The sequence below is a fragment of the Lepidothrix coronata genome, unplaced genomic scaffold (genome assembly GCF_001604755.1).
Source record: "Lepidothrix coronata isolate B3197 unplaced genomic scaffold, Lepidothrix_coronata-1.0 Scaffold14, whole genome shotgun sequence".
Classification (NCBI taxonomy): Eukaryota; Metazoa; Chordata; class Aves; order Passeriformes; family Pipridae; genus Lepidothrix; species Lepidothrix coronata.
Window position 1 is genome coordinate 329,412 of NW_016690194.1, and position 12,826 is coordinate 342,237.

Genomic DNA, 12,826 nt, shown 5'->3' on the forward strand with positions numbered 1-12,826 from the left:
TATGAGAATGTTGAGAAAGAGATTTTATAATATACAGAACAGATAAGAGAGCTGAAGAACAACAAAGATAAAATAAAAAATGCAAAACTCTAAACAGAAACCAATATTTGCTAAAATGTACTCCTAAGATTAAAGGGAGGTAAAATATTTGGTTTCCCTTTCAGCAGTGCACTAATTTTCACAGCCACCTTTTAGAATTGATCTCTGTCTTACTTTTACTCAAGAACTAGAAGTGCTCAAAAAGCCTTCTTGGTAACAAAAATTCCAGTTCAGAAAAACCATTATACATACATATATATTTATATATATATATTCACATGCATGTATATCATAGAATTAGAATCACAGAATGGGTAAGGTTGGAAGGGTTCATAGCAGGCCATCCAGTTCAACTTCTCTGCTCAAGAAGGGTCATCCCAGAGCACATAGCATAGGATTGTGTCCAGATGGTTCTTGAATATCTCCAGTGAGGGAGACTCCACAACCTCTCTGGACAATCTGTTCCAGTGCATGGTCACCCTCACAGGAAAGAAGTTCTTCCTCATGTTCCTGTGCATCAGTTTCTGCCCATTGTCTCTTGTCCTACTGCTTGATACTACTGAGAAGAGCCTGGCTTCACTCTCTTGACACCCTCCCATCAGATACTGGTAGACACTGATGAGGTCCCCTCTCAGTTGTCTCTTCTTGAAGCTGAACAGGCCCAGCTCTCTCAGCCTTTCCTCACAGGAGAAACGCTTCAGTCCTCTAATCATCCTTGTAGCCCTCCCCTGGATTCATTCCAGAAGCTCCACATCTCTCTTGTACCAGGGAGCAGAGTATTCCAGATGTAGCCTCACCAGGGCTGAGTTAAGGGAGATACCTGAATGGTGTATGTATATACTGTGTAGGGATGGGATGAGGAAGGCAAAGGTTGAGTTCAGCTTGGCAAGGGACATAAAGAATCACAAGAAGGGCTTCTACAGCTATGTCAGCCAGAAAGGGAAGATCAAGAAGGTGTACCACACTCCCCTCACCACAATCTCAGCCCCAACTCCACCCCAAGAAAAAAGGCTGGAAAACTGGTAACAACAGATGAAAAGAAGGCTGAGGTACTTAACAACTTTTTGCCTTAGTCTTTAATGGCAACCTCCCTCCACATACCTCTGGAGTGGACAGACCTCACACCAGGGACTGGGGAAGCAAAGTGCTTCCCACTGTAAGAGAAGGTCAGGTTTTTGACCATCTGAGGAACCTGATCATACATAATTCTATGGGACATGAAGAGATGCATCCCACAGTCCTGAGGTTGATGTAATTGAGAAGGCACTCTTCATGATACTCAAAAAGTCATGGCAGTCAGGGGAAATCCCAGCTGACTGGAAAAAGGGTAAGACTGAACCCATCTTGAAAAGAGTTAAAAGGAGAAACCTATGAACTACTGACCTTGCAACCTCCCCTCCGTGCCTGTTCCATGAGATCATGGAACAAACCCTTCTAGAAACTGTGCTAATGCACATGGAGGACAGGGAAGTGTTTCAAGACAACCTAGAGAAAATCTTGCCTGACCAAATTAATGGTCTTCTATGATGCAGTGATTAAATCAGTGGACAAGGAAAGGGCTATTGGTGTCTTCTACCTGGACTTATGTAAGGCCTTTAACACAGTCTTCCACAATATTCTTCTCTCTAAACTGAAGAGATATGGATTTGATGGATAGAGTATTCGGTGGATGAGGAATTGGCTGGATGATTGTATCCAGAGGGTAGTGGTCAACAGTTCCATGTTCACCTGGATATCAGTGATAAGTGGTGTCCCTCATGGGTCCATACTGAGACCAGTGGTCTTCATCAATAGCACAGACAGGGGGATCGATTACACCCTCAGCAGGTTTGGAGATGACACCAAGATCAGTGGTGAGACTGACACACCTGAAGGATAGGATGCCATCCAGAAGGACTCAGACAAACTTGAGAAGTGGGCTCATGGGAACCTCATGAGGTTCAATAAGGTCAGGCGCAAGGTGCTGCACCAGGGCTGGGGCAACCACCACTATCAATACAGGCTGAGGAATTAATAGAAGAGAGCAGCTTGTAGAGAATGACATGGGGGACTTGGATGGATGAAAGGCTGGACATGACCCACTAATGTGCACCTGCAGCCCAGAAAGCCAATTGTATCCTGGGCTGCATCAAAAGTAGTGTGGCCAGCAGGTCAAGGGAGGGGATTCTGCCCCTCTACTCTGGTCTGGTGAGACTCCACCTGGAGTGCCGCATCCAGCTCTGGGATCTCTCACACAGAAAAGACACTGACCTGTTTGAGCAAGTCCAGAGGAGGCCACCAAGTTCATTACAAGGATGGAGCACCTCTCCTATGAGGAAAGGCTGACAAAATTGGGATTGTTCAGCCTGGGGAAGAGGTGGCTTTGGGGTGACTTAATGGCAGTCTTCCAGTACCTGATGGGAGTCTACAAGGAAGATGATGAGAGTCTTTTAACAAGGGAATGTAGGGGGGGATGGCTTCAAACTGAAAGACAGTAGGTTTAGATCAGGCATTAGGGAGAAAATCTTTACTGTGAGGGTGGTGAGGCACTGGAACAGGTTGTCCGGGCAAACTGTGGATGTTCCACCCCTGAAAGTGTTCAAAGCCAGGTTGGATGGGATTTTGAGCAGTCTGGTCTAGTGGAAGGTGTCCCTGCCCATGGGTGGGGGGTTGGAACCAGATCATCTTTAGGGTCTCTTCCAACGCAAACCATTCTATGGTTCTGTGATTTTGCTTGTTACAAGGCTAAATTTGTGCTTCTCTGTTATAAACTTATCACCACAACAGCAAAAACAATCCTGAAAACTGATTGCGTTTAAAAGCGAAGATGAATAGTTGTATCCCTCACACCCTTGAGGCTTAAAGCTATAAACATGACGACAAAAGCAGTTCTCTTGACTCCACCACTCAGCAAGTTTCTCTCTTGAAACCAACTGATCTACTGTGATTATATTCTTCATGGGTCTGGCAATAGCTACATGAGAAGAGTGATTTTTTTTGATCCTCCATGTTTAACAGAGGGAAGACAATAACTGCCGGTATGTTCCACAGGTTTATCTAACACACAAATCCTCTGTAGAGCACAGAGACTTCCAAATCCTTCACAGAACTCATATATTATGCAAAACTCATCTCACCGTGCTGCCCACACCTGTGAACCATTTAATAGGAAAACGACACATACAAGTAACATGAGAGAACCGGAAAGTTGTGCAGAGTTGGAAAGAGGCAAGCTTCTTGCTCTGCTGCTAGGGTGACTAGAGATAGAAGCCTTTTGAAGTTCTTCCAACATTGTACTATCAGCCTCACCCACCCCCTTCTCTGCTATCACTAGCATCACAGAGCCTTTTCACGTCTTATTTTTAAAAGACTACTACTCTAGTATTCAAAAAGACTATCAATCAGCAGAAGGTGAACTGTTTCTTGCCATTTTCTGACCCCCAAACCAAGCCATGAAGAACCAAGCAACTCACTCTCATCCTGCTACTGTCATACTGACAACATCATTCCAAAAGTGTCTGTTCAGGAACTGAAGAACTTCCTGCTTACGAAGAATCATTTGATATCACAAATCCTTTAAATATAGCAGCTGATAAGTGAAATTCACCACTGATATTCAAACTAGTACAAGTAACATCTGCATAAGAAGAAATAGAGAAGACTGTAAGTTACATTCCAAAAGCAGAAGTTAAAAAAGAAACACACTTTAATTAATGGAATAAAACTCTTTAAATCACACATCACTGATTTGCTATTGCTTCCTGTTCCTACTTAACTTCCTTGCTGTCTTACTATTTGAATTATATCAGCTTAAACTTAAATTCACTCAGAAGCCTTAAGTTACATACCATATACAATTTCACACATTGCTTTTTAATATTTGCACCAAAGTGTGAAGAAAATCTTAATGCCAGTTTGTGTATTGAAAAACATAAATTACTCAGCCTATTCACATTGCTTATAAAATCACTTAGCCAACTGGCTTGTAGACTGGTTTTATTCTGATCAGGCATATTTTATGCGACATCAGAAACAAGATATCTTCAAAAGTATCTTCAAAAGATATCTATCAAAATATAGCTGATAACTGAAATACAGTCATGGCACAGCACAGAACAAAAAAGTTTGCACTATTACTTATGCAGTATTTACTCTTTTTTTCTAATTCTTAGCATCCTTAGCAGAACAGCAAAACATTGTCCATCATGCTCTCTAGGATTTTGCACAGAATCTCATTTTGGAGAGTTAAGTATTATCAGTAGACTTTTAGAAGCATATAATTGGTATCAGAACGATATAAAAGCACTGCCCAACTGTATTGTAGACTATAAATTACTGTACATAATAATAACTCTTCAGACATACAGATGGGGTATTAGTCCATTTGCTAGTACTAGGAATATATTCGTAACTTCACAGTGAGATGAATAACAAAATCTTTAACAAAATTGGCACACTGCTAAAACAACGCCAATGGAGTTAGACCAGTAAGAGTTTATCAAAACAACTACATAAGTAATTACTTTGAAATGAAAATTGATGCGTCTTAACAATAAAAGGGGAAAAAGCACTTTCAGGAAAATATTTTCTTCAGTTAAAAAATGGCACTAATCAGGAGTTCCAAATTAATTTACCTGAAATTTATTGAACCTCAATTCAATTTCAAACTAGTTTTATTGAAAAAAATCACTAGGCTAGTTGCAGTGAAGAAAATTGGTTCATCATGCTGAGCACATCTTTCTAAATGTCAAATGCTACATTTCAATAAGAAAATTTATTTGATTCCTAAGTGGCCCTTTCATCTTTGATTTGGAAACCATGTACTAAGTTTTAGATTCATCAAAGCTAATATCAGTCTAGTAATGAAAGGATGTTTTAAACTAAGAGTACTTGTTCCAGCTCATGTCTGAAGGTTTTGTTTCCTTAAATATTTGTCTTATTCAAATAAAAAAAATCTAATAGCTTCTCTTTTAATTTGAAGTAAGTAGAATTCAGTATCAGTGTTACAAATGTTTCCAGTGTTTGAACATGAAAAATAAAAAGATTTCTTTGGGTGCACTTGTTCCTACAATCAGCTACTATACTGCTGGTCATTTTGGATTCTATCTTATGAATTAAAGCAAAAGGTGCAGCCACGCTTCACTTCTTAAATATCACAAACGTAAAGAAGACCTAAAAAGCACTAAATACCTATTTGTAAATGATGACCACTCATACTTTCTGATGATGTAAATCTAAACAGTTGAAATAAGGAAGTTATAAGAATTTTCCTGTTGCCCACTAGATTTATAATCTTTAAAATCCTCTTAGCGTGCCATATGAAAAGTTCAAAGGAGGTGACAAGGTTTTATCCAACAGTTTCATAAAACTTTAACTGTACTGATTTCAACGGCTTTACTTCCACTTTCAACCTTGCTGAAAGAATAGGACCAACATGAGACCCTTATGCTTTAGGTAGAACTAAAGGGAATTATTAAATTATAATTTAACTAAAAATCTATACGTCTAATTTTGTTTTGACCAAGATCTCCTTATGAAATTCATATGAAGTTGTGTATCACGCTGTCATAATACTACTGATAAAAATGTAATTAAAATGCATTCAAAAAGGTCAACTATACAGAGGTCAGGCATAAGTATGTATTTTTTTATTACTGCAAAAACCGAGAGCTCAAGAGTTCAGCTGGATTTGGTTAATAGTCAAGGTAAGATGGGCTTCAAGGAACTTCAGAAGCAAAATGTATTCACTGGATTAAATGGACGATGTGTCTTAGCACAATGAGGAAGTAGTGTCACAACTAATAACTCTGGCTCTTCAGGCAGTAAGTGTAGAATAAACTACTTAGATGCACCCAGATATTCTCAGCCAAATTTATGCTTCAGAAAGGACTATGAAAATCAAGAGTGAATCTGAAGTTTTACTAGCAGGAATATTTCAAAATGCATTGCAATTCGTATTTGTTTTTTTGTTTTCAAGTAATGTGAAAGATTTCCAGATTTCAATCCAAAAATGAGTAAAAAGAAACACTAGTCATAAAGTGTATTATGGGGACTACTTCAAGTACACTTAAGCTTGGCAACTTAAAAGTGAAAAGCAATACATTTCTAAGTTATAAAAAACATTCTTCCCTTGTAAATGGCACTTAAATGAAACTAACATGATTGACAAGTACCTTACAAGCAAGCCTTGGCAGCACTTAATGAAACTCCATCTCTTTGCCATTTTAAGTGAAATTCCTTCACAACTGTTTGTCTTTGCAATAACTCCTACAAAGCTCATTAGTGCCAGCCTTGGTTTATCCCCCATGTTGTGCATTTATCCCTGGGATGCATTATCAACATGTGGCACATGTCCCTGACATGCACAGAAGAGTTGCACTCCAGGATAGCAGCATGCGTGACAATAGTGTTGACTCTTACTCCTTTATGGTTGCTGGGATGTAACTGAGAAATCTAATAACTGTGACAGTGGGCCTTTAGGTTTCTCCTTGCCTTTCCAGACAGTGAAGCTGCACAGACACTAATGAAAGGTTAAATGAATAGGAATAGCTGACAAGAGGTACAATAAAGAAGGGACTTGGTAATCCACAGACACTGAGCAGAGATCCTTGGCTCAAGCAGAGAAAGGACAGCACATCGTCAAGTCACAATATTTAAAACAGCTTGCTATACACAGAGGCTTTTGTGTCTGGGTACATGTCTGGCTCTGGAAGAAAAAAAAGATACTGAAAAGAAATTTCAGCATGGGGCACTTCAGCAAATGTCAGGTCACAGAAAGGGAAAAATGTTTTCTGTTTGCTGTTACATCTCTGTATTCAACAGTAAAGAGCATTGACTAAGAACACAAATGTAAGTTTCAAAATAATACATATTTTACAAATAGATAAAGTTGCAACATTGATTCAGTATGATTCCAGCTGACAGCATAACAGGTGCTGTACATACACCCAGCTTCATTTACACCTGATAACAGTTAATAATACGGTTTGTATACCCCTAAAATTTTCCCCACAGATGAAGATTTTCTAACAGGCCTAGCTTCTACAGTTTCACATGCAGCAGAACGGTAAACCTAACCAATTGTAATACACTGCAAAAACATAGCTAAACCTCCAGACAGTGTACCAGATCATGGTGACTTAAAAACTTTTTAGTGGTTAGCTTATGGCATTTTGATTTCACTTGGCTTGTAACTTACAAATCAGCATTATGAACATTCTGGTTCTTATAATTAAAAAATAATTGCAATGCCCAACATGGTTTTAAAACTTACCTAGCTTTTCATAGTTTTCTACAAAAATGTGATTTAAGTACACAGTAAGTCATTAAAAAAAAAAATTAAAGAGAAACTCTCAAAAGAACTCTCTAAAGAAACAAATCAGAAGCAAATCTGATTATTAAATGAATTTGTGTGGGTTATTTTTACATAAAATATTTCAAGAGACAAGTACTGAAACAGATCCTGCAGATGAAAAAAATTCTCTCTCAAAATCCTTGATTTACCTGGAATAAGAAAAAAAATATTTACATATATAACTGGAATATAAAATATACATATTTATAATATGTGGTGAGAGTATTATGAAAAGATTCTAAATGAGAGAATCTCTTCGAAAAACTACATTAAATTACAGCAGAATTCCTGAATGTACTAAGATTCTAATAATCAACAAATAAAGCGTTTTACTAGCACAGCGTATAATGAGAGCTACTGTGCAAAAAATAAAGAAGACAAATTTGGTAGTTTATCTCATTGGATTATACAATTTACTTAAATGGTAAATAAATTTGTCCGAAGTAATACTTATAAAATTTGCCATATAAATATTAAGTAACAATTATGATCAATGAATTTTTAGAACAAATATGACAGAATTCAGGTGGGATGAAAATGAAAAAGAATATGAGGTTTAGACAGATGCTTTTTATTAAGTCATATTAAATGCTATTCCTCTAAATTAAGTACAAATTCCTGGCTAGATTAGGAAGTGACACACATTTCCAAAATGACATATATATTCTATCTGTTTTGTATTTTATGAGGAACCTTTTGTATTTCTGGACGTGCATATTTTTTTCCTAACACATACTAATAGTGGACATTAAATCAAATTAAATCATTAAATCAAAAGCTCTGTGCAAACCAGCAGACTGAAAATCAGGACTCTTCCATTAAACAATATCCAGCGAAGAAATTATAGTCACATTATAGTGACAGTGTCCAAAGTGCAAAACGGAAAGGGACACTGCCAGAAACATCCACCTTTGAGACAAAAAAAAAAATAAAAAATTGTTTTTTGTATAAAATCCAACGTTTTACTTGGACTGTTTAAAATGTAATTGCTTTGCTGTTGGTAATTTCTGTTTTGTTTGAAATTCACAAGATCTTCAGTCAGCTGCAAATCCTACTGACATACACATATATGTAAAACAGAATAATTACATCTCAAAGTCTAATTTCTAGATCTTTGACCCTGAAAAAAAGTTACGAATCAACCCTCCCTTATTCAGAGTATTTTTCCCCTTTATTCTTGCCTATGACACATCTAATAAAATCATGAAGCTCCCTCTAGCTCTGCAGAAGAGCTTAACTGACCAATGATCCTGTACAGTTCCTTTCCACTTTCAAAAGCAATACTGAGAGTGAGAGCAGTATTTCCCTTACATAATAAGTGTTCTTGTTTCCATGCAGCAGTGTTTTCAATTCTACAGCTTGAAAGGATATGGATAATATGTGAGAACATCTGCTACGAAATACAGAAAATTAAATACAGCTTATTATTCTTCAGCATACTAAAGACCCTCTTAATCATTTCCAACTTACACTGTATTTACCAAATTCTGGTTTGAAATCTTACATTGTTTGACAACCTAATCATGTACGTATTTAAACACACACACACACATACACACCTCCATTCCACCTTCCAATTACCAAGTGCGAAATCATGTAAAGAAGACTCACAGCTAATACGATGGCTCCATTTAGAGACCAGATCTTAAGTACAGTGTCTTAGTTAAAACTAATTTGTTTGTATATGCTGGGTTTCCAGAAAACCAGTAATGCCAGTGGTAATTTGCTGACTGTATTTTCACCTACCATAATATTTACACACACCATTTGTAACGGCTTTTATTGTTTAATCTCCATTGCATTTCAGTATTGGATACTATGGAATTACAGTTATTTAGCAGGCTGTAAATAATGGAGTTGGCATGTGCAATTGATATTTAAAATGTCTTACAACAACTGTAAAAGCCTCATTACAGACTAGCAAATCATTTCTAACAAGCAACCTACAAACACCAAAGCAAAACTGTAGTCTATGCTGCAAGCATGTTTGTTTTATTTAAGTCATACACATTTAATGAGGTGTGCAATGGACCATCCATACAAACTTTAAATAAGAAAGTGAAGTTCCAAACTAATATGGCTATTGTGAAGCTTTTAAAAATAAAACTGAAATAATAAAAATAAAAGGAATTCTGAGTAACAACAGAAAGAATAGCTTACTTTCCCCTCCCCCCTTTATAAGCTAGTGTCCAATTTCTTCTTTTCTGAACAGCTGTATTATCCAACTTAAGTTGCTCTGCTAATTTCAGTCCCACAAGGACTAACTTGGAAGGCAAAAAAGTACTAGAAAAGATCAATTTGCTGGGAAAGATCAAATGAGAAAACTGTGGGGACAGCACCAGGTCAGAGTATGAAGAACTAAGCAGACCTGTTCTTCATTAACTTAAGCTCTCTTGGGATGTCACACACTACCTGTCCATGGGCTTATTGAACTGCCTAACCATCATCTCTGTACCATTCTTCTGGGCCCAAGTGAATCATATCCTGCTGCTGACAAGTTAGCAGGGGACTGCGGCTGCAACATGAAAGTAGTTTTCTTTCTTGTCTAAATCAGGCAGATTTTTGAAAAGAGGACACAGCACTGACTCGTGACATGGCAAGATGAAATGAGAGGTCTGGGCTGGTCTTCAAGCTGTGTAGATAAAAGTAATCAAATAACACTCCTGGAATGCAAATTGGCATTCTTGACTGCAGCAATTGCACAACCATGAAACATCTCTGACAGCAAGCAAGATTAGGACAAAATGTTATGTAAAGCACTGAACTCAAAAACTCACTAGAAAATTCAAACTGTAACACTTACATTTTAATATAGCAATAGTCATCTCTGCTTTTGTCTCTTTTTTTTTACTTTGTTTACTGTAATCACATACTCGTCTTTCCAAAATGCCTCAATAGTAAAAAGGTAATGTGATTAAAAGCATAAATCTGCTTTTTTTCCCCCTAAAATGCAACACAGTTGCATTTTTTACAAAATAATGTACCAAAGCAGGGTTTTTCAATTATGTGTGCAAGATGTGCGCTTAAGGAGCACTTTCAGAATCCCAAGTCGTAAAAAGAGTTTCAAAATTTGCTCATAACAAATTAGTTTATAATTTACACTTACAATTTCTGCATCTGCATCAGGTAAAGGTGAATCATTTGAAATATATAGTAAATTTTAAAATTCATGTGCTTTAGGAATTTAAACCAGAACATGCATAGAGCTAAATGGTTCATTAATACTGGGCAGCTTAAAATGAAACTACAGTGTATCAGACAGCTCAAATGCCCCATTAAATTTCAGATTAAAAATATCCTGCAATTTTAAGGGCAAGGAAAGTTCCACATACTTTTACAGGAACTTGGTATTCTTGTGCAGATCTGCTGATCAGGTTTATTAAATATTACTGTCTGAAATGAACTCAGTAATTAAACTGCGAACATTTGTACTCTGAAACTATGAAAAAAATGCTACCCCATTTTAAAATTCATCTAAGGAGATGGGTTATTATACAGAGGGGAAAATGGAAGATAATGAAAAATAAAAGCCCCCTTACAATAAAAAATATTTCAATGACTGCTATATACAGCTAACGTACAGATTAAAAAAAGAAATATGTAATATCCTGCTTTGATTTCATACTTAAAAATAGCTTCAAACCATTTTAACTGTCAGCTAGACACACACACAAAAAGACACTCATTGCCACTTTAATCCTGGGTACACCAGATTACTACATGATGTCTTTTGTGCATCAGTTTTACAACAGCTTGACTCTAGGGTAAATGGGAACCATCATAAATCGCATGCTGCTTTCAAACCCACTTTAATTTCTGTCAGCATTACTGTAACCACAGTCCTGGGCACATGCTGCTTTTTCCCCCTCCCCCCCCCTTTTTTTTTCCTTGTTGCCTACATTTGACAGTTGCATCTCCTACACTCCAATTGTGGCTTTGATCACTGAAACAAGACATGTCATGTTAGGGAGAGAAGGGAAAAACACAAATGCTCCATCGCAAAGTCTCTTCATTCACACAGACATACACTCTATCTATAGTTTGAGTGCTGTGTATATATATATGTAGGTATGCAGTTATAAACATATACATATGTAAGTATACACGGATACATATATAGACATACACACGTGTGTGTGTGTGTGTGTGTGTGTGTGTGTGCATATGTATATGTGTATTCAAGGCACACAAGACAAGTCTGTAACATCCCTGGAGTGCGATGACAAAAGCTGACTGAAAGCAGAGCGGTAGTCAAACAGTGACTGGAAATATACTACTTCACTGAATATATGGGCTGGTCACTGTTCATCACTAACTAAGGTTCATCCACGTGTTAATTCTAACAGTTACCATTCTGCAACGTTAAGTGCAGTCTTAAACGAGCTTGTCCTTCGCAGTTGCTAACCTATCCTCACATCACGACCCAGAAAAACAGACTTCAGTAAAATGAGGTCCTCGGTCATTTCGATTTTTAATTTTTAAATTAAAAGGTCGTGAAAACGCAAACCCTGCTTTGCAAACCTCCTGCTGTAAAGGAGACGGGCGTTTGCACAGCACGTGAAATAAGAAGCAAAAACTTGTTCGAAGCTGGTCGGGGGGGTCCCCCTTCCCTTTTACAGTCAGGGCATCGGCACAACTCTGTTCGGTTAGCAATCGCTGATTGGAGAAGTGCAAACTGCAAGCACATGCACAACAAAAAGAAAAGAGTTTCAGAGGGAAGGTGGATTTACACTCATGTCTCCCTGCCGCAGACGTTGTTTCACACGCAAACACACAACTCCTTCCAGGCTCTCAAAGATTACCTTTACATTGTGTGCAAACCTTACTCATTTCCTAGGAGAAGGTGGTGTCCAAAACAGATAGACCACCGTATATCCGATTCAACAACTCCACTCTCCCTCCGTCCATACTCACTTTTTTTACGCTAGCCCCTCATATTTAGTGAAGGCAAGGAGGCGGTAAAAAAGCATGTGGTCATCCCATTTCAACCCCCCAAACTCAAAGTTTAGCACAGCCTCCTGGGCATTTTCACCCCAATCCACGCAGCACAGAGCTGATTTATTTATTATCCTCCTCCTTTGCTCGGCTGTTTGCTTATTTGAAGACTGAAACACACCGATGGCGAGCAGGGCTGCTTGTGTTACTACACAATTTATTAATCAAATCAAACCAAAGTAAAGGCTAGAATGAAAACGAAAGGCTGCTGGAAACTTCTTACCATCTCTGCATGCTGGTTGTCAAGTGCACCCCCTGTCTCTCGAACTCCTTTCAGCGGCAGTGCCTGCACCCTTCCTTTTGCCTCTGGGCTCTCAGCGCCTCACTCACTCTCTTTTACCCCCTCTCTTTCCGTCTCCCCCCTTCCGCCCCCCCCCCCCACTGGTTTTTAAAAAAAAAAAAGAATTTAAAAAAAAAAAAAAAAAATTTTCCCCCCCCCAAAAAAAAAAAAAAAAAAAA

General features: G+C 37.9%; 1 protein-coding gene across 3 annotated transcripts in view; it reads right to left on the minus strand.

Moving 5' to 3' along the window:
- BNC2 (basonuclin 2) overlaps nucleotides 1–12,826 on the minus strand; it is a 331,782-nt gene that overhangs the window by 317,922 nt on the left and 1,034 nt on the right. The window contains exon 1 of one of the 3 annotated variants that reach the window (XM_017806152.1): nucleotides 12,591–12,687. The exons of the other annotated variants lie outside the window; for them this stretch is intronic. Within the exon in view, the coding sequence (XP_017661641.1) occupies nucleotides 12,591–12,593 (3 nt within the window). The 5' untranslated portion in view covers nucleotides 12,594–12,687. Of the gene's footprint in view, nucleotides 1–12,590; nucleotides 12,688–12,826 lie in introns of those variants that run through there. 3 annotated transcript variants of the gene reach the window in all.